This window comes from Hylobates moloch, unplaced genomic scaffold, assembly GCF_009828535.3.
Source record: "Hylobates moloch isolate HMO894 unplaced genomic scaffold, HMol_V3 SCAFFOLD_3, whole genome shotgun sequence".
In the NCBI taxonomy this organism is placed as follows: Eukaryota; Metazoa; Chordata; class Mammalia; order Primates; family Hylobatidae; genus Hylobates; species Hylobates moloch.
This window is the reverse complement of record NW_026652278.1, coordinates 41044326-41070340: the sequence shown is the minus strand read 5'-3', so window position 1 is coordinate 41070340 and position 26015 is coordinate 41044326. Positions and strand designations below refer to the sequence as shown.

The 26015-nt window shown below is 38.5% G+C and overlaps 1 protein-coding gene across 1 annotated transcript in view; it reads left to right on the top strand.

Moving 5' to 3' along the window:
• Positions 1–26015, top strand: part of KIF11 (kinesin family member 11) — a 63843-nt gene that overhangs the window by 23386 nt on the left and 14442 nt on the right. The window contains exons 9-17 of the mRNA XM_032136677.2: positions 957–1052; positions 5662–5750; positions 13124–13211; positions 14836–15024; positions 16834–17041; positions 17981–18153; positions 21537–21662; positions 21740–21898; positions 24149–24255. Coding sequence (XP_031992568.1) covers positions 957–1052; positions 5662–5750; positions 13124–13211; positions 14836–15024; positions 16834–17041; positions 17981–18153; positions 21537–21662; positions 21740–21898; positions 24149–24255 — 1235 coding nt within the window. The remainder of the gene's footprint in view (positions 1–956; positions 1053–5661; positions 5751–13123; positions 13212–14835; positions 15025–16833; positions 17042–17980; positions 18154–21536; positions 21663–21739; positions 21899–24148; positions 24256–26015) is intronic.

Sequence of the window (26015 nt, the reverse complement as noted above, 5' to 3'; positions counted from 1 at the left end):
GGCTTCTTTCACTTAGCATAATATTTTCAAGGTTCATCTGTGTTGTAGCAGCAATACTTTATTCCTTTTTACGGGTGAATAATATTCTATGGTATGGATATGGGATTTTTTTTTTTTTTTTTTGAGATGTCTTGCTCTGTTGCCCAGGCTGGAGTGCAATGGTGTGGTCTTGGCTCACTGCAACCTTTGCCACCCGGGTTCAAGTGATTCTTCTGCCTCAGCCTCCTGAGTAGCTGGGATTACAGGCACCCACCACCATGTTGGCCAGGCTGGTCTCGAACTCTTGACCTCATGATCCACCTGCCCCGGCCTTCCAAAGTGCTGGGATTACAGGCGTGAGCCACTGTGCCCGGCCAATATAGGACATTTTGTTTATTCATCAGTTGGTAGATTCATTGAGCTTTGTGGTTTTTTGTTTTGTTTTGTTTTGTTTGTTTTTTTTGAGACATGGTCCCTCTCTGTTGCCCAGGCTGGAGTGCAGTGGCACATTCACTGCAACATCAACCTCCTGGCCTTAAGTGATCCTCCCACCTTAGACTCCCAAGTAGGTGGAACTATAGGCACATACTACCACGCCCAGCTAATATTTATTTATTTATTGTAGAAACAGGATCTCCCTATGTTGCCAAGGCTGGTCTTGAACTCCTGGGCTCAAGTGACCCTCATGCCTTGGCCTCCAAAGTGCTAGGATTACAAATGTGAGCCATCATTGAGTTTAAGAATAGTCTAAAGGAAATTATCCTAAGGGGCGAGACTCTGAAAATTGAAGAGAAGGGAAAAAAGGATTGAACAACTTCCTTTATAAAGGTTGGGCATAGTGGTCTTAATGACTAGATTTTAAAATTAGATATAACTATAAAATATTACTTGTAAGTTATTATATAACATATTTTAGATAACAGAAATACATTATTCTCACAATATCTTCAGTAATTGACCTTTCCTTTCCATGACAGGAAACTCTGAGTACATTGGAATATGCTCATAGAGCAAAGAACATATTGAATAAGCCTGAAGTGAATCAGAAACTCACCAAAAAAGCTCTTATTAAGGTAACTGTGAATTTTTGTAGAGTAATGTAATCTTGTTTGACAAATGTGAAAATAAGAAACTGAAGTGGGAGATAATAGTTAAACAAGATTTGTTAAATTGCCCATGGAAGGCTTTTTATATAGTGATTTAAACTAAATGTCTTACATGTTAACATATTTTTTTTCTAATGCTGATATGTTGACTTTACCAACTTTATCAACTGAGTTGGTACTCTTAGCAAAATTTTCATTTGTTTACATTTACAAAATTTATTTATTTGCATTTTTGAGGTATAATTTACATGCTGTAACATCCACCTAATGTAAGCATACAATTCAATGATTTATAGTGCATTTACAGAGTTGTGGAATATAACCACGATCTAGTTTTAGAAAATTTGTTATCACTATCCAGTTTCCCTTTGCTCCTTTACAATCATGTGGCCACTGACCTGCTTTCTGTCTATAGATTTGCCTTTTCTGGACATTTCCTATAAATGGAATCATGTAATATTTGGTCTTTTGCATCTAGTTTCTTTTGCCTAGCATAACATTTGGGGTTCCACATATAACATGTATCAGTAGTTTATTTCCTTTCATTGCTGAATAGTATTCAATTATACACTGATAATATGACATTTGGCTCATTTCCAGTAATGCCATTGTGAACATTTCTGTACATGTCTTTGTGTTGATGTGTTTTCATTTCTCTTGGGTAGATATCTAGGGATTTATTTCTGGGTTGTATAGTAAGTTTATGCTCTAAGAAACTTTTCCAAGTAGCTGTACCACTTTATATTTCCTACAGCAGTTTATGAGGTCTGCAATTTCTCCACCTCCTCTTTAACACTTGTTATGGTCAGTCTTTTTAATTTTAACCATTCTAAGGAGTATGAAGTGGTACTTCAGTACGGTTTTTTTGTTTTTGTTTTTGAGATGAAGTCTTACTCTTTCGCCCAGGCTGGAGTGCAGTGGCACGATCTTGACTCACTGCAACCTCCATGTCCCAGGTTCAAGTGATTCTTTGGCCTCAGTCTCCCGAGTAGCTGGGACTACAGGTGTGCACCACCATGTCTAGCTAATTTTTGTACTTTTAGTAGAGATGGGGTTTCACCATGTTGGCCAGGCTGGTCTTGAACTCCTGACCTCGTGATCTGCCCGCCTCAGCCTCCCAAAGTGCTGGGATCACAGGCGTGAGCCAATACGCCTGGCCCCAGTATGGTTTTAATTAGCATTTCCCTAATGACTAATGATGTTGAACATCTTTTCTTGTGCTTATTATCTATTTGTCTATCTTTTTTGGTGAAATGTCTATTCAAATGCTTTGCCCAATTTTAATTGGTTTGTCTTATTAAGTTGTAAGGAGTTCATGTAGTCTAGATACAAGCCCTTAATGAGATATGATTTGCAAATATTTCTTTCCAGTCTGGCTTTACTTTTTCCTTTCCTTGATGTTTTTTTTTTAAATAAAGTTTTTAGTATTGAGATAATTATAGATTCACATGCAGTTATAAGAAATAATACAGAGAAAACAGACCAGGCACAGTGGCTCATGCCTGTAATCCCAGCACTTTGGGAGGCCGAGGTAGGCAGATTGCTTTAGATCAGGAGTTCGAGACTAGTCTGGCCAACATAGTGAAACCCTCATCTCTACTAAAAATACCAAAATTAGCTGGGCGTAGTGGCGCGTGCCTGTAATCCCAGTTACTCAGGAGGCTGAGACAGGAGAATTGCTTGAACTCAGGAGACAGGTTGCAGTGAGCTGAGATCGTGCCACTGCACTCCAGCCTGGGAGACAGAGTGAGGCTCTGTCTCAAAAAAAAAAAAAAAAAAAAAAGTAATAATACAGAGAAATCCTTTGTACATTTTGTTGAACTATAGAATATTACCACGGGGATACTGATATTAATAACAATCCACTGATCTTTCCCAATTTTCCTTACACATGTATGTGTATGTGTATTTAATTCTAGACAGTTTTGTCACATGTATAGGTTCATGTATTCACCACCACAATCAAGATACTGAACAGTTCCATCACCACAAGGACCCCTCATATTGCTCTTTTGTAACCACTTTTCTTCCCACCATATCCCTCCTTTCCTGGTACCCAGTAATCTGTCCTCTATCATTTCAAGACTGTTATTGATTGGAATCATACATTATGTAAACATTTGAGATTGCCTTATTTATTTCTTTATTTATTTTGAGATGGAGTCTCACTCTGTCGCCCAGGCTGGAGTGCAGTGGTGTGATCTCAGCTCACTGCAACCTCCGTCTCCCAGGTTCAAGCAATTCTCCTGCCTCACTCTCCCAAGTAGCTGGGATTACAGGTGTTTGCCACCAAGTACAGATAATTTTTTGTATTTTTAGTAGAGACGGGGTTTCACCATGTTCGCCAGGCTGGGTCTCAAACTCTTGACCTTGTGATCCACCCACCTTGGCCTCCCAAAGTGCTGGGATTACAGGCGTGAGCCACCACGCCCAGCAGATCTTTCTTTTTTAGTACTAAGTAGTAGTCCATGGTGAGTATGTACCATACATACAGTTTTTGTAACCATTCACTTATTGAATGACATATGAGCTAATTTCAGTTTTTTTGCTATTACAAACAAAACTGCTATTGACATTCATTTATAGGTATTTATGTAAACATAAATTTTTATTTCTCTGGGATAATTGCCCAAGAGTGCAATTGCTGTGTTGTATAATAATTGAATGTTTATTATTTTAGGGAACTGCCTGTTTTTCAAATTGGCTATATCATTTTACAGTGTATGAGTGATCTAGTTTCTTCACATCCTCACCAGCATTTGGTGGTGTAACTTTTTTATTTTAGTCATTCCGATAGGTGTGGTAGGTGATAGATATCTCATTGTAGTTTTTAACTTGAATTTTTCTAAAGGCTAATGATGTTGAGCATCTTTTTAATGTGCTTATTTGATGTTTATATATTTATGTATGTATAGCATATACATATATTGCGTATTTATATATAACATATATATACACAATTATATATAACATGTTATATACGCATTATATATAACATGTTATATATAATATGTTTTTTTATATATATATACGTATATATATATTTATTTCCCATTATAATTTATTTGTGGAAATATCTGTATATTTGTCCTGTAGAGTTTTACCATAGTATCTTTTGACGTGTTCCTCTGTTCTTTGTATTTTCTGTAAATTTGTAGCTGAATCTTGAGGCTTGATTAAATTCAAGTTTTGTCTTATTTATTTTTGGCAAAACTAATTCATAAGCAGTAGTGTCTTCTTCCATTTAGAAGTATATAATGTCTGGTTCTTTGTCTTTTTTGCTTATTTTGAGATGGAGTCTCGCTGTGTTGCCCAGGCTAGAGTGCAGTGGTGCCATCTCGGCTCACTGCAAGCTCCGCCTCCTGGGTTCACGTCATTCTCCTGCCTCAGCCTCCTGAGTAGCTGGGACTACAGGTGCCTGCCACCACGCCCGGCTAATTTTTTGTATTTTTAGTAGAGACGGGGTTTCACCATGTTAGCCAGGATGGTCTCGATCTCCTGACCTTGTGATCCACCTGCCTCGGCCTCCCAAAGTGCTGGGATTACAGGCGTGAGCCACTGCATCCGGCCAGAGGTATAGTTCTTATAGGAAAGGCAGGACACGTGCTTGATTAATTTCCTTTATTTGCCAATTTTGAGAATAATGAGTTGGTTTCCTAGGTTTCTTAGTGTCATTGTAAATTCATAGATTTAAACTATTTGTGTTAACCCATTGTAGTTGTTCTCCTCACTGATGCTCAGATTGGCTCATCTTTGGCCAGGAGTATATTAGTCTGTTTTCATGCTGCTGATAAAGACATACCCGAGACTGGGCAATTTACAAAAGAAAGAGGTTTATTGGACTTACAGTTCCACATGGCCGGGGAGGCCTCATAATCATGGCAGAAGGCAAGGACGAACAAATCACATCTTAACGTGGGTGGCAGCAGGCAAAGAGAGAGAGCTTGTGTGGAGAAACTCCTGTTTTTAAAACCATCAGATCTTGTGAGACCCATTCCCTGTCATGAGAACAGCATGGGAAAGATCCGCCCCTAGGATTCAATCATCTCCCACCGGGTCCCTCCCACAATGCGTGGGAATTATGGGAGCTACAAGATGAGATTTGGGTGGGGACACAGAGCCAAACTATATTAAGGGGTTACATCTTCGAGTGGCTTATTGAGTCCTTTTGATTAATCTAATAGGCTTTGCTTAGCTTATTTCCTTGTCCTATTTAACAAGATGTTCTGTGTTAATCTTGAATATTTCCTGCCTCAGTCCTGGAATCAGATGCTTTTATAAGGAATCCTGGTTAATTTTAGTGGGAAATACTGCTACCAACCTGGGTACTGGAGGTTGTGGTTATTCTTGGGAAGTCCGTATTTTTAGAATGAGTGTATTTAAAAAGGAGCTTTGAAAGACTTTATTTCTAAACAAATTAATATTGATTAAAAAGTATGGTTATAACTTTTTATCATACTTCTTTAAGTTTTAAAAGATATAAAAAGGCTAACTTTACGTTTTATTTGATGCATATCCTTCCCAAACTGCATGAAAAAAGTACTAAACTGACACCTACAACATTCCTCTTGTGTAGGAGTATACGGAGGAGATAGAGCGTTTAAAACGAGATCTTGCTGCAGCCCGTGAGAAAAATGGAGTGTACATTTCTGAAGAAAATTTTAGGTAAGCCCTTGGCTATGGAGTTAATTTCCAAGAATAAGCATTTCTGATAACAGGCTACTTGAAGTAAAACTTATGTAGCAGTAAGTAAAATCTTTATATCCAGTGCCGATAAATACTTCATTTTGTGTGTGTGTGTGTGTGTGTTTCTTTTGAGACAGGGTCTCGTACTCTCACCCAGACTGGAGTGCAGTGGCACAATCTTGGCTCACTACGTCCTCAATCATCCTGGGCTCAAGCAATCCTCCTGCCTCAGCCTCCCAAGTAGCTGGGATTATAGGCATGAGCCACCACACCCTGCTAATTTTTGCATTTTTTGTAGACACAGGGTTTCACCATGCTGCCTAGGCTTCTATTTTGTTTTGACATTAACAAGTAGCTATCAAACACTTTTTGTAAAATCTTTTACTAACTTTTAATTTTTAAATCATTAATTCATACGAAGTTTCAAGAAGAGTACAAGAGAGGTTTCATGTATTCTTCACCCAGTCTTCCTCAGTGGTTATCTCTTATATAATTATAGTACAAGGCTGGGTGTGGTGGCTTACACCTGTGAATCCCAGCACTTTGGGAGGCCAAGGCAGGCGGATCACCTGAGGTTGGGAGTTTGAGATTAGTCTGACCAACATGGAGAAACCCAATCACTACTAAAAACACAAAATCAGCCGGATGTGGTGGTACATGCCTGTAATCATACCTACTCCAGAGGCTGAGGCAGGAGAATTGCTTGAATCTGGGAGGCGGAGGTTGTGGTGAGCTGAGATTGTGCCATTGCACTCCAGCCTGGGCAACGAGAGCGAAACTCTGTCTCAAAAATAAAAAAAAAAAAAAAAAGAAAAATAAATAAAATAAATAAAAAATAATTATAGTACAATATCAAAGCTGGGAAGTTGACCTTGATATAATATGTGTATTAGTTTGTTCTTATACTACTATAGAGAACTACTTGAGACTGGGTAATTTATAAAGAAAAGAGGTTTAATTGGCTCACAGTTCCATAGGCTGTACAGGAGGCATGGCTGGGGAGGCCTCAGGAAATTTAAAATCCTGGTAGAAGAGCTAAGGAGAAGCAAGCACGTCTTCACATGGCGGCAGGAGAGAGAAAGCGAAGAGGAAAGCACTGCACACTTTTAAACAACCAGATCTTGTGAGAACTCATTCACTATCATGAGAACAGCAAGGGAGAAGTCCATCTTTATCATTCAGTTATCTCCCACCAGGCCCCTCCTCCACCATGTGGGGATTATAATTCAACATGAGATTTCGGTGGGGACAGAGAGCCAGACCATATCAACATGTGTATATAGTTCTATGCCATTTTGTCACTTATATAGATTTGTGTAACCACCACTGCAATCAAGATAGAGAACTATCCTATCATCACAAGGGTCTCTCTTGCTAATTCACTATAGTCACACTCACCTCATGTTCTCCATGATTCCTAACCCCTGGCAACCACTAATCTGTTCACTTTTTAAAGCCCTGGAGTAATTTGTTCAAAGGAAAGCTTTTATTGAGGCCCATTATATAAAACAATAATAATAACAGAGAAAACAAGGGCAAGTGGGATGCTAAGGACTATAACTTGAAAATTCCTGATTGTGTTTATCCTTGAAGATATTAGGAAGCAAGACTTTCACAGAGCATTTTTTAAAAGTTAATAGTGATAAAAGATACTAGATGTAATTAATAATAATCAGAAGCATTTTAGTGTAATCTTTTACTGAACTTTTTTGTAGATGTTAACACTCTAATAGTATATAAATCATTTAATAAACTTAGTTTTTTCTGTGTTATTTCCAACTGTCATAATATATTCCATGAATGTGTAAGATGCCCTAGAATCAGAACAATGTAAGATTGTGGGTTAGTTAACAGTTTACCATCACTAAAGGAGATGTTCTTTTTTTGATGCTTTAGAAGTAAAAAATAATTGGTGAGGCACTCAATCCTGGCCTGTAATCTTTAGAAATGATATCGATTATTGGCGGCTTTCATCTTTCTGATTTTATTTTTGAACTTAAGAAGTAACTTTGGTTTTTGTCTGTTTAGTCCCATGATTGAAAATATGCTGTTTGCTCTCTTTTTTTTTAACTTTTATTTTAGTTTCAGGAGTACATGTGCAGGTTTGTTCTATAGATAGATTGCATGTAACAGGAGTTGGTGTATGTATTATTTTGTCACCCAGATAATAACCATAGAACCTGATGGATAGCTTTTCAATCCTTACTCTCCTCTTACCCTCCACCCTCGAAGAGGCCCAGGTGACTATTGTTCCCTTCCTCGTGTCCATGGGTACTCAGGGTTTAGCTCCTACTTATAATTGAGAACATTTGGTGTTTGGTTTTCTGTTCCTATGTTAGTTTGTTTAGGACAATGGCATCCAGCTCCATCCATGTTGCTGCAAAGGACATGATCTCATTCTTTTTTTCTTCGAGACAGTCTTGCTCTGTCACCCAGGCTAGAGTGTAGTGGTGTGATCTCGGCTCACTGCAACCTCTGCCTCCCAGGTTCAAGTGATTCTCCTACCCCAGCTGCCCAAGTACCTGGGATTATAGGCACCTGCCACCATGCCCAGCAAATTTTTTTTTTTTTTTTTAAGTAGAGATGGGGTTTCAGCATGCACCATGTTGGCCAGGCTGGTCTTGAATTCCTGGCCTCAAGTGATCAACTCACCTCGGTCTCCTGGAGTGCTGGGATTACAGGCATGTGCCACTGCACCCAGCCATCTTGCTCTTTTTTATGCCTGTGTAGTATTCCATGGTGTATATGTACCACATTTTCTTTATCCAGTCTACTGTGGATGGATAGCTAAGTTGATTCCACGTCTTTGCTGCTGTGAATAGTGCTATGATGAACATATGTGTGCATGTGTTTTTATGGTAGAACAATTTATATTCCTTTGAGTATATACCCAGTAATGGGATTGCTGGCTCGAATAGTATTCCTCTGTGTGGTTTTTTTTTTTTTTTTTGAGATGGAGTCTTGCTCTGTTGTCCAGGGTGGACTGCAGTGGCACAATCTCGGCTTACTGCAAACTCTGCCCCCCAGGTTCAAGCAATTCTCCTGCCTCCGCCTCCCAAGTAGCTGGGATTATAGGCACCTGCCACCGCACCTGGCTAATTTTTGTATTTTTAGTAGAGATGGGGTTTCACCATGTTGGCCAGGCTGGTCTCGAACTCCTGACCTCAAGTGATCTGCCTACCTCGGCCTCCCAAAGTGCTGGATTACAGGTGTGAGCTACCATGCCCTGCCGGTATTTTTGTTTTAAGTTCTTTGAGAAATTGACAAACTACTTTCCATAATGGCTGAACTAATTTTCATTAGCAGTGTATAAGCGTTCCCTTTTCTCCACAACTTTACCACCATGTGTTATTTTTTGACTTTTTAATAATAGCCATTCTGACTGGTGAGATGGTTTCTCATTGTGGTTTTGATTTGCATTTCTCTAACAATTAATGGTGTTAAACATATTTTCATATGCTTCTTAGCCACATGTATATCTTCTTTTGAAAAATGTCCATGTCATTTGCCCACTTTTTTTTTTTTTTTTTTTGAGACACAGTTTCACTATTGCCCAGGCTGGAGTGCAGTGTGGCGCAATCTCAGCTCACTTCAACCTCCACCTCCTGGGTTCAAGCGATTCTCCTGCCTCAGCCTCCAAAGTAGCTGGGATTACAGGTGCCTGCCATCATGCCCGGCTAATTTTTGTATTTTTAGTAGAGATGGGGTTTCACCATGTTGGCCAGGCTGGTCTCAAACTCCTGACTTCAGGTGATCCACCCACCTCAGCCTTCTAAAGTGCTGGGATTACAGGTGTGAGCCACCACGCCCCGCAATAGTTTCTTTTGTTATGCAGAAGCTCTTTAGTTTAATTACCTCTCATTTGTTAATTTCTGGTTTGTTGCAATTGCTGTTAGCATCTTCATCATGAAATCTTTGTCAGGGCCTATACCACTTTTTTTTTTTTTTGAGACGAAGTCTCGCTCTCCTGCCCAGGCTGGAGTGCAGTGGCGTGATCTTGGCTCACTGCATCCTCTGCCTCCCGCATTCAAGCAATTCTCCTGCCTCAGCCTCCTAAGTAGCTGGGATTACAGGCACCCGCCACCACACCTGGCTAATTTTTGTGTTTTTAGTAGAGATGGGGTTTCACCATGTTGGCCAGGCTGGTCTTGAATTCCTGACCTCAAGTGATCTGCCCACCTCCGCCTCCCAAACTGCTGGGATTACAGGTGTTAGCTACCGTGCCCAGCTGGGCCTATATGATTTTATACTTAGAAAACCCCATAGTCTGTTCATAAGCTCCTAGATCTGATAAACAATTTAAGCAGTTTCTGGATACACAATCATTGTACAAAAATCAGTAGCATTCCTATATACCAATAATGTCCAAGCTAAGTGCCAAACAAGAATGCAATTCCATTCACAATAGCCACTAAAACAGTAAAATACCTAGGAATACAACTAACCAGAGAGGTGAAAGATCTCTATGGTAAGAATTATAAAACACTGCTGAAAGAAATCAGAGTTGACACTAACAAATGGAAAAACTTTCCATGCTCATGGATAAGAAGAATCAATATTGTTAAAATGGCCATACCACCCAAAGCCATTTACAGATTAAATGCTGTTCCTCTCAAACTACCAATGACATTCTTCACAGAAAAAACTATTGTAAAATTCACGTGGAACTGGAAAAGAACCCAAATAGCCAAAGCGGTCCTAGGCAAAAAGAACAAAGCTGGAGGTATCACATTACCTGACTTCAAACTATACTACAGGGCTACAGTAACCAAAAAAACATCATGGTACTGGTACAAAAACAGACACACAGACCAATGGAACTGAATAGAGAGCCCAGAAATAAAGCCACACACCTACAGCCATCTGATCTTCGACAGAACATGCAATGGGGATAAAACTGCCTGTTCAATAAATGGTGCTGGGTTGACTGGCTATCCATATGCAGAAGATTGAAACTGGACCCCTTCCTTAACACCCATATACAGAAATCAACTCAAGATGGATTAAAAACTTAAATGTAAAACCTAAAACTAAAAACCCTTGTAAAAAACCCAGGCGTTTGTTCTCTAATAGACATGAGGCATAATCTGAGATAGTTTTGTCTGAAAAAGCTTTTGGAATTAGTACAGTGTCAGAGAAGAATCACAAAAACTACAGCCAACATTTAAAACAGGATAATGCTTTATTTAAGCCAAGCTTAATAGACATTTTAAAACCATATCAAAATCATCTCATCCATACAATAACAATGTTATATTACCCCTTGGCATTCACTATAAAAAAGCATTTCAAATAATCCCGTTTTACATAAAAGATCTATTTCTATGTATTTAATTTTTATTTTTATTTTTGAGACGGAGTCTCACTGTGTCACCCAGGCTGGAGTGCAGTGGCGCAATCTTGGCTCACTGCAAGCTCTGCCTCCTGAGTAGCTTGGACTACAGGTGCCTGCCACCACGCCCTGCTAATTTTGTTTTTGTATTTTTAGTAGAGACGGGGTTTCACCATGTTAGCCAGGATGGTCCTGATCTGCTGACTTCGTGATCTTCCTGCCTCGGCCTCCAAAAGTGCTGGGATTACTGGTGTGAGCCACCGCGCCCGGCTGTAGAAGATCCATTTCTAATAAAAAGCTAATATATTTAATCAAAAGACTATTAGAATTAACTCTTCTCTTACAGCTCTTTTCTAGCTTTTCCTTTAGTCAACAATATCTCTAGCTAATGTTAAGGGAATTTGTATTCACGGAAGAATCTTTGTCATTTAAGCATAATGTGAAATAGAAAATTGTTGGTTGTTATCAAAGAATTAGATGAGCAAATACAGGCATTCATTTCTGAAACTTACTCAAGAAATCAGAGACCCATTAAAGTGGGTTTGGAAGACCTGTGAGCTTTGTGCTTGAGAAAAGCATTGCTCTATTTTACTTTTTATGACTTCTTTTGACTTTGACTTCATCTTCTAATATTTTTGTTGAATTTCATTTCTGCTGTCAAATTTTTAGTTTCTAAAAACTCTTTTCTGCCATCCCTGTCCCTCCTTTTGAAAAATACAGCATCCTTTTATTTTATAGATCTATTCCTTATCTCAGAAACATTATTAATGTTATTAAAGTTTTCTTTTATGTTTTTCTTTCCTTTGGGATCTTTTTTTCCCCGTTGTGATATCCGTCATTTGTATTTATTTTCTTCAAATGTCTAGTGATTTTTGGCTGGCAATTAAGATGGATTAGAAGCTTTGTACATGGGTGAGGATTATGGACCTGTAAGTTCACTATAGATGAAAAAGTGGTGATCTCAGTCTTAAGTGTGGGCTTCCATCAGATATCATTCTTTGTTGGATTTTTTTTCTTTTGGACAAAGCCTCAGTCTTTCCTGAGAAGATTTGCCCAGTTTGCTTGGAGATTTTTCTAGCTGCTGATATTTTTTGATTAGAGTGTGTATAGGGGGCTGAGGATTCCATCATTTAGTATGCAGATTTACACTTAAATGCTTATTTCTAGTCCCTAAACCTTCTGCAGTCCATGGTGTCTTGTGAAAGTGAACCTGGAAATTCTGCTGCAATTCCTGTAGACTAGTGGCTCTCAACGGGAAATGGTGTTGGGGGACTGGTGGTGGTGGGTGGTTTTGTCCCCCAGAGGACATTTGGCAGGGTCCAGAGACATTTTTTATTGTCATGACTTGGATGGTACTGAACATCCTAAAATGTACAGGACATCCCCACAATGAAGAATTATTTGATCCACTAGTGCTGAGGCTGAGAAACTCTGCTCTAGAGAGTAATCCTTTGTTCTCATGAGGGTTATGTGGTGGGGTGAGAGTGGTGTTTGTGCTGGTGTGTGTGCGTGTTGCAGCAGCAGGGGGTGTAATTGCTCTGTATACATACTTTAAGTCTCAGTTTTTAACCCCTTCCTTCTAAGACACCTGATGCCTTAAAGTCCCACATTTTTCCAGCATTCTGTGGGGCATATTTATATTCTATATCTCTGATTATAGACACTTAGTTTGCATTCCCTCCTCTCTCTACTTTGAGTTATAGTCAGTCCTTTGTTAGCTTTTAGCTTCTCAAATTTGGTACACACATGCTTTTCCCCTCATAGGTAGGGATTCTTAGTTTCAGAATTGAGGGCAAGGGAAAAATATTTCATTTATAAAACAAAGACAAGGAATATAATTTGTTCTTTGTAATTTGTATTTATTGCTTATTGACATTTAGGTATCAAGTGACACTTGGGTATCAAGTGATGGTGATGAATGTTGGAAATGAGTTTGTGTAGCTGTCACAATTGTGTTAGAATACATTTTGTAGGAGTTAGAAAAAATATTAACTGTTAAACTCATTAAACTTTATTTTAGAGTCATGAGTGGAAAATTAACTGTTCAAGAAGAGCAGATTGTAGAATTGATTGAAAAAATTTGTGCTGTTGAGGAGGAGCTGAATAGGGTAAGCATCATTTAAAATGACATTTACTGTTATGTGAAAAGCAAATATTGAAAGAAAATATTAGAATGTGAAAGACCTAATATTTTTTCCTTCAAGATTTTTTTTTTTTTTTAGATGGAGTCTCGCTCTGTCACCCAGGCTGGAGTGCAATGCCGTGATCTTGGCTCACTGTAACCTCTGCCCCCTGGGGTCAAGCGATTCTCCTGCCTCAGCCTCCCGAGTAGCTGGGATTACAGGCGTGCACCACCATGCCCAGCTAATTTTTTTTGGATTTTTAGTAGAGACAGGGTTTCACCATGCTGGCCAGGCTGGTCTTGAACTCCTGACCTCATGATCCACCCATCTCGGCCTCCCAAAATGCTGGGATTACAGGCGTGAGCCACCGCACCCAGCTCCTTCTTTTTTTTTTTTTGAGATGCAGTCTCGCTCTGTCGCCCAGGCTGGACTGCAGTGGCACGATCTCGGCTCACTGCAAGCTCCGCCTCCCGGGTTTGCGCCATTCTCCTGCCTCAGCCTCCCGAGTAGCTGGGACTACAGGCGCCCGCCACCACACCCGGCTAATTTTTTGTATTTTTAGTAGAGACGGGGTTTCACCGTGTTAGCCAGGATGGTCTCCATCTCCTGACCTCGTGATCTGCCCACCTCGGCCTCCCAAAGTGCTGGGATTACAAGCGTGAGCCACCGCGCCCGGCCCCAGCTCCTTCTTTAAGATTTTATTTAAAAAAAAAAAAAAAAAAAAAAAAAAAAAAAAAAGATTTTATTTTGCTGACCCTTATACTGAAAGTAAGTTATATCATGATTTTTTACTATCATTAATCATATCAAAAAAGCCAACAGCTTATATTAATAAAACATTACAAGAAGTTAACTGAATTGTTTGATTTTGTTATTAAAACTACAAAATAGTGAATGCTGAAGCATTTTTGTTAACATGTTTATCAGATGAAGGAATACAGATATTGGGAGAGACTGGATGTTAAATAAAAGTAATATAACTAGGGTAGGCAAGAGGCCTATCTTTCAGGGCCACCCTCATATTAATACCTTTATTTATTTATTTTTAATTATTTTTTAGAGACAGGGTCTTGCTCTGATGCCCAGGCTACAGTGCAGTGGTGTAATCATATCTTACTGCAGCCTCAAACTTCTGGTCTCAAGCAACTCTCCTGCCTCAGCCTCCTGAGTAGCTGGACTTTAGGCATGCACCACCATGCCCGGCTAATTATTTTATTTTTTTTGTAGAGATGGAGTCAGTCTCGCTATGTTGCCCAGGCTGGTCTCAAACTCTGGGGCTCAAGTGATCCCCCTGCCTTGGCCTCCCAAAGTGCTGGGGTTACAGGCGTGAACCACCTTGCCGGGCCACATTAACACTGTTATATTCAAATCCATTGACAATGTTGAAGGAAACTGAAGAATTAATAGTACTACACCAAACCTATTATTTAATCTCAAAGTGTTGAGTAAGATTACAGAAAGAAACAGGATGACATATTTGTGTTAACCTACCGGGTAACTTGTTACAACTTTTGCATGGAAATAATTTGTTTCATTTTTCTAATCTTATGAACTAGCCAGATATCCTACCAGCCAGATCAGCGTTTTTTAAATTCTGTGTTATATTTAGGTTACAGAGTTGTTTATGGATAATAAAAATGAACTTGACCAGTGTAAATCTGACCTGCAAAATAAAACACAAGAACTTGAAACCACTCAAAAACATTTGCAAGAAACTAAATTACAACTTGTTAAAGAAGAATATATCACATCAGCTTTGGAAAGTACTGAGGAGAAACTTCATGATGCTGCCAGCAAGGTTTGTCCCTTGTGTTGATTTGTACTCATATTAAATAGAGAATGGGTAGAAAAAATTTTCTGTGCTTAAGCATTAAATATTCTGTTTATTCACCCCAAATGGTATTTCTGTCCATTTAAAAAACATTATTTTACTATTTCATCCATATTTTTCTCAGTGGAGATGTCGACTTATGAAAAAACTACTCCTGCTCCTGGAGTTTTGAAAATAGAACATAACTTAGCCGGGCGTGGTGGCTCATGCCTATAATCCCAGCACTTTGGGAGGCCAAGGCAGGCGGATGACCTGAGGTCAGGTGTTCAAGACCAGCTTGACCAACATGGAGAAACCCATCTCTACTAAAAATACAAAATTAGCCGGGCGTAGTGGCACATGCCTGTAATCCCAGCTACTCAGGAAGGCTGAGGCGGAAGAATCGATTGAACCCGGGAGGCAGAGGTTGCGGTGAGCCGAAATCACACCATTGCACTCCAGCCTGGGCAACAAGAGCGAAACTCTGTCTCAAAAAAAAGAAAATAGAACATAACTTTATAATATATTTTGTAGACATTTAGAATAGTGATGCTGTGATGCTTTTTCTTTGTGGGGATGATTGAACCTAATTAGTCATTAAGAATTTAGTATGTTCTGGCCAGGCGTGGTGGCTCACGCCTGTAATCCCAGCACTTTGGGAGGCCGAGGTGGGTGGATTGCTTGAGGTTAGGAGTTTGAGACCAGCCTGACCAACATGGTAAAACCCCATCTCTACTAAAAAAAAAAATACAAAAATTAGCCAGGCGTGGTGGCACATGCCTATAATCCCATCTACTTGGGAGGCTGAGGCAAGAGAATCGCTTGAACCCAGGAGGCAGAGGTTGCAGTGAGCTGAGATCATGCCACTGCACCCCAGCCTGGGTAACAGAGCAAGACTCTGTCTCAAAAAAAAAAAAAAAGATTATGTTCTGATGATGAAAGATGTTGAAAGTATTTAATTTTTTATTAGTTGTACTTTTTTTTTTTGAGACAGACTCTTGCTTTGTAGCCCAGGCTGGAGTGCAGTGGCATCATCTCAGCTCACTGTAACCTTTGCCTCCCGAGTTCAAGCAATTCTCCTGCCTCAGCCTCCCAAGTAGCTGGGATTACAAGCACCTGCCACCACACCCAGCTAATTTTGTATTTTTAGTAGAGACAGGGTTTCACCATGTTGGCCAGGCTGGTCTCAAACTCTTGACCTCAGGTGATCCACCTGCCTAGGCCTCCCAAAGTGTTAGGATTACAGGTGTAAGCCACTACACCCAGCCATTAGGTGTACTTTTGAAGAAATAGAAGAACATAGAAGGAAAAAAATTTCTGAGGAAGCATAATTATTGCAATAACTGACAAAATCAGTTTTCCTCACTTGCGTAGATGGCTACAGGAAGGGAAATAAACATTACTGGGCATCTGGATAAATTAGCATGAGTTAAAGCATTTCTTCTGATACAATGTCTAAAATTGACTTTATTTACTTATTTTTTTTTTTGAGACAGTCTCTCTCTCTCTCTCTGTCACCCGGGCTGGAGTGGCAGTGGCACAATCTTTGGCTCACTGCAACCTCCACCTCCCAGGTTCAAGCAATTCTCCTGCCTCAGCCTCTTGAGTAGCTGGAACTACAAGTGTGTACCACCACGCCCGGCTAATTTTTGCATTTTTAGTAGAGACGGGGTTTCACCATGTTGGCCAGGCTGGAAAATTTACTAGTTCTTATCAAGATAAATCCTTGTGTAGATACTTTCATCAGATTCCTTTCGCCATATCCATTTTGTCTAACACTTATTTTTAAAAATATAGCTGCTTAACACAGTTGAAGAAACTACAAAAGATGTATCTGGTCTCCATTCCAAACTGGATCGTAAGAAGGCAGTTGACCAACACAATGCAGAAGCTCAGGATATTTTTGGCAAAAACCTGAATAGTCTGTTTAATAATATGGAAGAATTAATTAAGGATGGCAGCTCAAAGCAAAAGGCCATGCTAGAAATACATAAGACCTTATTTGGTAAGTTCAGGCTGTTCTGTTCTAGTCTTGATGTGTTAAGTGTGATGTTGATTTCAAAACTGATAATTTAATTTTGTGAAACATAGATGACAGTGTCACCAATACTCTCTACCATGCACAAACTATTTGTTCAGGCTGAAGATTAATGTTTTTATTGTCTTCGAATTAAAACAAATCTTTTTCCCTCCCTACCCTCCCTTCTGTTTTCTATAAAATGTTACATTTATTAAGTAACTAAGTATATAAACGTTAGAAGTAGAAGTCCTCTTTTTCCCTGACTCTGCCTCCTGACCCTGGGTCATTCACCATAGGTGTTATTGTTAAATTTCTTGGACCTTTTTCTAGAAATTTTCTGTGCATAAACATTTTGCAACTTTTTTTTGGGGGGGGCATATATATATTGATGGTTTGCTATATTGTCAGAATATGTTTGTGTCTCATTGTTTTTAACTATTATCTCCCTTTAGAAAAAAGTATGTTTATTTAGTGCGAACTACTATCCTCATTATGGAAAATTTGGACATCCAGAAATATAAAAATTTAAAAAATCATCTAGACTCTAGTCTCCCTAAGCCAAGCACTATACATTTTGGTATTGATTTCCAGTTTTTCTTTTCTTCTGTAAACTTACCATAATTCTGTATATTATTTTTAGTTAGAGATTAATTGTAGAATATTCTAATTCTTTATGTACTATGAATTATAGTTATGGGTCTGATACACTTACAAATATGTTAAGGGCTTACAGAGCACTATAGAAAATTGTAATGTATATTTAAATATTTCCTTGCTTTGTAGTGAGCCAGTTCTTTTAAGCTCGTTATTACAAATTCTACAATAAGGGTATACTTTTGCCAACTTCTTTGAAATGGTTTGAACTGTATTTAATATATTTATGTCAAAGTTTACATCTTTCTGTTTTTTGTTTGTTTGTTATAGGTAATCTGCTGTCTTCCAGTGTCTCTGCATTAGATACCATTACTACAGTAGCACTTGGATCTCTCACATCTATTCCAGAAAATGTGTCTACTCATGTTTCTCAGATTTTTAATATGATACTAAAAGAACAATCATTAGCAGCAGAAAGTAAAACTGTACTACAGAAATTGATTGTTAGTACATCCTTTAAAATATTTTTGAAGGGTTACATTTGATAAGTATTTGATAAAATATTTTGAAGGGTTACATTTGATAAGTCTTTATAAACAATGTTAACTGCTGTCCTTTCATCTTGAGCTTTGCTAGACACAGTCATAGACACGTCACTTTGAGAGAGTACATATATATATATATTTTGTTTTGTTTTGTTTTGTTTGTTTGTTTTGAGATGGAGTCTCGCTCTGTCACCCAGGAGTGCAGTGGCGTGATCTCGGCCCACTGCAAGCTCTACCTCCCAGTTTCATGCCATTCTCCTGCCTTAGCCTCCCGAGTAGCTGGGACTACAGGCGCCCGCCACCACACCCATCTAATTTTTTGTGTTTTTAGTAGAGACGGGGTTTCACCACGTTAGCCAGGATGGTCTCGATCTCCTGACCTCGTAATCCACCCGCCTCGGCCTCCGAAAGTGCTGGGATTATAGGCGTGAGCCACCGTGCCCAGCCAGCCTCTCTTTTTATTTTTATTTATTTATTTTTTTTAGCCTCTTCTTGGCTCACTGCAACCTCTGCCTCCTGGGTTCAAGTGATTCTCTTGCCTCAGCCTCCCGAGTAGATGGGATTATAGGCATGTGCCACCAGGCCTGGCTAATTTTTGTATTTTTTTTAGTAGAGATGGGGTTTTACCATGTTGGTCAGGCTGGTCTCGAACTCCTAACCTCAAGCAATCCACCCACCTTGGCCTCCCAAAGTGCTGGGATTACAGGCGTGAGCCACCGTGCCCGGCCGAGAGTACGTTTATATTTTTAAAGACAGATCTCTCCACTGTTTATTCTCTCCCAGAAAGATTATTTTCAAATGTATGGAACTAACTTTTGAAACCTTTTTCACTCATGTTTTGTAACATTAGGAGTAGGAATTACTAGTGAGGCTTCTAATGACTAAAGGGCAAGTTTAGCACCACATGATATCAAGGGACGTGTTAGTTGGCCCAGAAATTGGCAAGTCACTCTTTCCCCAGGGGTCCTGGACCCAACCAGAAGGGGATATTGGGTAGTTAATTTTAAAACTACAGTAATATATGATAGTAATAATGGTGCAAGAAAAATACTTAGAATTCTGGGAACACATATCAATTCTTAGGGTTAGATCTGTGTGGCTATGCCCTTCTGGGCCATAACTATAAATCTTTTCTCAAGAGTTCTATGGAAGTCACTCATCTAATTGCACTTAATATTACCTCCTTCATACTTGATTTATATATAGTCTTTATTTTATAATTGTGTGGTTGGTCTAGGAAGTTCTTAGCCATATAATTTATTTGTTTTCTTTGTGCAGTCTTTGCCTCCCTTCTTCAGTTTAACAATATTTATTAAACAATTTCCAAGTAAATACTACAAATGTTAGCTGACCCTCTGCCTCAATTCAGTGCTTAGATGACATTATTTGATAGGTTTTCTCAATCACCCAAATTTGACAAAGTTAAAAGATATCCTAACTTTTCAATATTGATTCATTCATTAAATGGTTGTCTGTATATATACAGGCATATTTCAGATATTGCAGGTTTGCTTCCAGACCACTGCAATAAAGTGAATATTACAATAAAGCAAGTCATGAATTTTTTGCCTTCCCGGTGCATATAAAAGTTATGTTGACCAGGCGCAGTGGCTCACACCTATAATTCCAGCACACGCCTGGTGGGACAATCAGAACACAAACAACGTTTATCAGTTACATTTGCCGTCTTATAGGGGTACAGTTTATGGTACCCCAAGACAATTACAATAGTAACATCAAAGATCATTGATCACAGTGTATAATGAAAAAGTTTGAAATACTGCAGTAGATACCAACATGTGATGCAGAGACAGAAAGTGAGCACATGATATTTGAAGAAAGTCACTGATAGACTTGCTCAAGGTAGGGTTGCCACAAACCTTCAAGTTGTAAAAATTTGGTATCTGTGACGCATAGTAAGGTGAAGCACAATAAAATAAGCTATGCCTGAACTGATATATTTTTACTTACCAAGTTACAATTTTTGCTTGAATTAAAAGAAAAGAGGCATGTAGCTCTCACAAAATTAGTTGAAATTGGTAGGCTAGCTCTTCTTTCCAAAAGAATGTCAGTAGGCCTATAAGTATTTACTAATGTATTTCTGTTATACTTCCTCAGCCCTATCCTACCCAAAAGAGCTTAGATCAGGATTTTTTTCTTTTTATAAATATTTTCAATCTATACTACATTCTTAATTTTCCCTATTTCTTGACAAGAACAACATCTTTCACAAGTTCTTCTGATATAATAGGATGTAAGTCATCTCAGATCTTCAAAGTTAAATACTTCCAGCCCAAGGGCTAATCGTGATGACTACTTGGTCTCAGCCTTTTTGACTGGTAACCTAAACTTGTTTGAAATTTATTTTCTTAAAATATACCTGTAGGTTTTTTAAAATTTATTTTCTTTGTTTGGAGTGCTGAAATCTTATTAACTGTCATTTTCCTCTCTTTTGAATTCTTCTGACTTCTGTTTCATTAAACTATTAAGAAATAGTTCTGGCTGGGTGCAGTGGCTCATCTCAGCACTTTGGGAGGCCGAGGTGGGCGGATCACTTGAGATCAGGAGTTCGAGACCAGCCTGGCCAACATGGTGAAACCCTGTCTTTACTGAAATACAAACATTAGCTAGGCGTGGTAGCAGGTGCCTGTAATCCCAGCTACTTGGGAGGCTGAGGCAGGAGAATCGCTTGAACCCAGGAGGTGGAGGTTGCAGTGAGCCGAGATCACGCCATTGCACTCCAGCCTGGGCCACAAGAGTAAAACTCTATCTCAAAAAAAGAAAAAAGAAATTCTATGTTTTCACTGGGCTTGAAAAAAGAGAAATTATTATATTTATTGTAATATAATAAATTATTGTATTATTGTATTGATTTATCTATGTAGGCTATAAAAAATGGAGAATGGGGCCGGGCGTGGTGGCTCACGCCTGTAATCTCAGCACTTTGGGAGGCCAAGGCGGGCAGATCACCTGAAGTCAGGAGTTCGAGACCAGCCTGGCCAAGATGGCGAAACCCCATCTCTACTAAAAATACAAAAATTAGCTGGGTGTGGTGGCTCACACCTGTAATCCCAGCTCCTCGGGAGTCTGAGTCAGGAGAATCACTTGAACCCAGGAGGCAGAGGTTGCAGTGAGCCAAAATCTTGAATCTTGTCACTGTACTCCAACCTGGGCAACAGAATGAGACTCCATCTCAAAAAAAAAAAAAAAAGAATGGAGAATGGAAATGTAAATTTTAATGTGAATGTTTAGCTACCAAAGTATTTAAGATAGCATTTAGAAAGGTTTATGGAAGTGGAAGTATTCTTTTTAAAGACCTATTTGTTTATTTTTGAAACCAGAATGTACTCAAGACTGATCTTCTAAGTTCACTGGAAACGATTTTATCCCCAACTGTGGTGTCTATACTGAAAATCAATAGTCAACTAAAGCATATTTTCAAGACTTCATTGACAGTGGCTGATAAGGTAACAAATGCTATGTTCTTAATATCTCAAAATTGATGTGTTGTTTAAGAAGGAAACTCATTTTTGTTTCTTCAAAGATAGAAGATCAAAAAAAGGAACTAGATGGCTTTCTCAGTATACTGTGTAACAATCTACATGAACTACAAGAAAATACCATTTCTTCCTTGGTTGAGTCACAAAAGCAATGTGGAAACCTAACTGAAGACCTGAAGACAATAAAGCAGACCCATTCCCAGGTATGTTGTTTAGCTGACTTGGGGAGTACAGAAAGAGAGTTTTAGGATGATTTGATATGACTTGATAATTAATCTATGTTATACAATCTGAATACTGTAAAACCTGAAACCTGAAAATACCATAGCCACTGTTGCTTGTAACAGTAATTATTGTAGAACAATTGAGAATACTTCTCTTAATATTTGAAGTTTTGCTACATCTAGAACCCCATGCAGAACCACAATATGACAAAACAGTCCTTTTCTCACATCAAGATGAAAGATGAATCTGGAAAAACATACCTTTAGAGAAGAATGGTTATAACATTTAAAGTGAACATGTATCTACATTAAAACCTAAGTTGTTTCTTTCTAGGATGGCATGGATAGTTGTCTTTCATAAACCAAGTCCTACTTCTCTTATTTCTGTCTCACTGATAGACATTTAAAAGATAGTAAATTGATACAATTTTTAATTCTTATTGATTATAAATGTAATTCATGATTTATCTTCCCAGTAAACTGTTCCTCATTATATGAGGCTTTAAACCAAAACCAAGCCTTCAAACCATAATCTGTAAATATCAGATATCTGAAAAACAGCTTCTGGTATTCTTAAGACTTTAATAATGACTGTCTAAAGTTTTATTAAATGAGCTTATTATAATATGACAGAACTCTTATAATAGTTAACAATTATTGAGCAATTCACTGTGTGTTTATTCCTCCCATCAATATAGATATAAATTCTATTACTAGTCAGATTTTTAATGAGGAAACTGAGACCCTGTGAGCATCTAATAGTATGTAGATCATCTTACAGAAGGTGGTAGTGATTGTACTACCTGAAAAGCGTCTATGTTTGAGTGGCTCTTCTATGTGTTGCTTGGCAACTTAAAACTGCAGCATTTTCTCATACATCTGCATAGGGTATTGCCCTTAAACCTGTTGAGAACTTTTTAGGTGTATATTCTAAGGCTGATCCCCTTTTTATAAATTTGCTGTTTTGAAATGCTTAAAATTGTTAGGCAGCTGTTTAAAAAAAAAAATACAAAAAAATCTGATCTGAAAAGTATCTTAGCATGAACGGTTTGACTTCCCTGGCTTTAAGGAAGCAAGTTCAGTATGTGAGCTATTTCTTAGGTTTTCCAGAACTTGAAATGAGCACTACTAAAATAATTATGTAAAACTTTGAACACATTTACATATAGATAAAGATGATAATACCTGCATTAGCATTCAAATTATTAATCTGATAATACCTTTGAGACTAGTAAAAATACTGACAGACTTTATTCATAATCAGAATGTTAGATATGTATTGTCAACTGATGTGTTATTCAGAGATACTGACCAACCAGCAGACTGAACAGTGAATAAGAATGTTGGATGCATTTTCAGCTCTTCTTTGGTCATTAGGATGGCTTCTTCATTTTGCAGTGTAGCATGTTATATGCCTATAAGAGCTTGTTTTCAAAGATGTAAAATATGAGCAAAGATAAGACTATTTACATTTTGTTAATATGCTCCAACTAGGTTCTGTAACATTTTTTAGCTCCAGTAATTGATAATATTTTTGGATTGCTTGACCCATTAGTATATCACATTAATTTTCCCTTTTAGTAGTGTTATCAGTTAAAAAGCAACTATATATATCTGTCAAAGTGGGTCTTAAACATAATGTGATATATGGGATTGTTTGATTAGTTTTGAGATACACTGAAAGTAATTTGTTACTTACAGCTAAAATAGTAAAGTTTGCTAATTATTTACTTTTAAAAAAATCCTGGCTGGATGTGATGGCTCATGTCTGTAATCTCAGCACTTTGAGAGGCTGAGGCAGGGTGATCACTTGAGGCTAGGAGTTCAAGACCAGCCTGGTCAACATAGCGAGATCACATCTCTACAAAATAAAATTGTTTAAATTAGCCAGGCATAGTGGCTCATGCCTGTAGTCCCAACTACTTGGAGGCTGAGGAAGGAGGATCCCTTGAGCCCAGGAGGTTGAAGCTGCAGAAGCTGCTATTGTGCCACTGCACTATAGCTTGGACAACAGAGTGCGACTTTATCTCTAAAAAAAAAAAAAAATCCTACATTTTAATATCACTTCCACTGCTTTCCTCTGTGGAAGAAAGGTAAAGTTAAAGATCTCTTGTCAAGAATTTATATAATTCTCACCTATGGACAATACTTCTTGTTTTGTTATCAGTCATAAAAAATGTTCAAGTGTCATAATTTTAAGTCTCTTCACTTCCCACACCTTTCTTACAGGAACTTTGCCAGTTAATCAATCTTTGGACAGAGAGATTCTGTGCTTTGGAGGAAAAGTGTGAAAATATACAGAAACCACTTAGTAGTGTCCAGGAAAATATACAGCAGTAAGCTATTTTTAAATTCTCTTAAACTTTTCTATAAGTCTGAAATTATTTAAGAAAAAGCTTTAAATAGTACAAATAATTCCTCTGTGTTCTTTCAAATTTCTCTTTTGTTAATGTTTTATTATGTATGTGTGTATGTGTATATATACATGCATATAAATGTCTTTTCATTGCATATTTGTGCTCTCTTTTAAGACATTGAAAAACCTGGCTGTTATCCACAATATATTTTCGAATTTCCTCAATCTTAGAAAACACACTAAGTAATTTCACAATTTCTAACCTATATTACTGATGAAAAATATACTAACTAGAGCAGAGTTTGGCAAACTATGGCTAGCAGGTTGGATGCCTGTTATTGCAAATAATTTCATTGGACACTGTCATACCCATCTGTTTACATGTTGTCTTTGGCTGCCTTTGCACTGCAGCAGCAAAGTTGAGTCATTGCATCCAAGTCATTGAACAATAGCCTAAAATATTTGCTATCTGGCTTTTCAAGAAAAAGTTTGCTGATTCCTGTATTAGGGTTTTGTTTTTTGTTTTTGTTTTTGAGACGGGAGTCTTGCTCTGTCGCCCAGGCTGGAGTGCAGTGGAGCAATCTCAGCTCACTGCAAGCTCCACCTCCCGGGCTCACGCCATTCTCCTGCCTCAGCCTCCTGAGTAGCTGGGACTACAGATGCCTGCCACCACGCTTGGCTAATTTTTTGTATTTTTAGTAGAGACCGGATTTCACCATGTTAGCTAGGATGGTCTCGACCTCCTGACCTCGTGATCTGCCCGCCTCGGCCTCCCAAAGTGCTGGGATTACAGGCGTGAGCCACCGCGCCCGGCCCTGTTTTCTTTTTTCAGACAAAAACAAACAGCCTGCTCTGTAGCCCAGGCTGAAGTACAGTGGCGCGAGTGCAGTGGTGTGATCTCGGCTCACTGCAACCTCCGCCTCCCGAGTTCAAGCGATTCTCCTGCCTCAGCCTCCCGAGTAGCTGGGAGTACAGGCACATACCACCATGCCTGGCTAATTTTTTGTATTTTTAGTAGAGATGGGGTTTCGCCATGTTGGCCAGGCTGATCTTGAACTCCTGGTCTCAACTGATCCTCCCACCTCGGCCTCCCAAAGTGCTGGGATTGCAGGTGTGAGTCACTGCTCCTGGCCTGTATTAGAGTTTAATGTTGCTTTGTAGCCTCATTGCTTGCCAGTTCTGCATACTTACCATACATGACAGTCAGACCTATGTTTTCTTTTAGGAATTTTATAACTTTATGGTTTAACATTTATATTCATGATCCATTTAAAAATTTTTGTAAAACATAGGAGATTTGTCAAGTTTCAGTTTTTTGCCTATTGAGTATTCTATACTCATGAGGAGAAAGATACTATATTTACCCTATTTTTCCCCATTTAATTCCTAAGTTAAACTTCCTAAAGTTTCAAGCTTTCTTTGGTGTGAAGAACTTCTTGTAGTCTTTAAGGGTGGGTCTGCTGGACACAAATTCTGTTTTTCTTTGTCCAAGAATGTCTTGATTTGCTCTTCATTCCTGAAAGGTATTTTCACTGGTTGTGGAATTCAGGGTTGACAATTATTTTTTTCCAGCATTTGAAATATGCTGTTCCATTTTCTTCTTCTGGCCTCTATGAAATGAGAAATCCACTGCCATTCAAGTAATTGTTCCCTTATAGGCAATCTCCCTACAGCTACTTTCAAAACTTCTTTGTCTTTAGAAACTTGATTATATTTTGTCTACTTATATTTCTTTTTTTT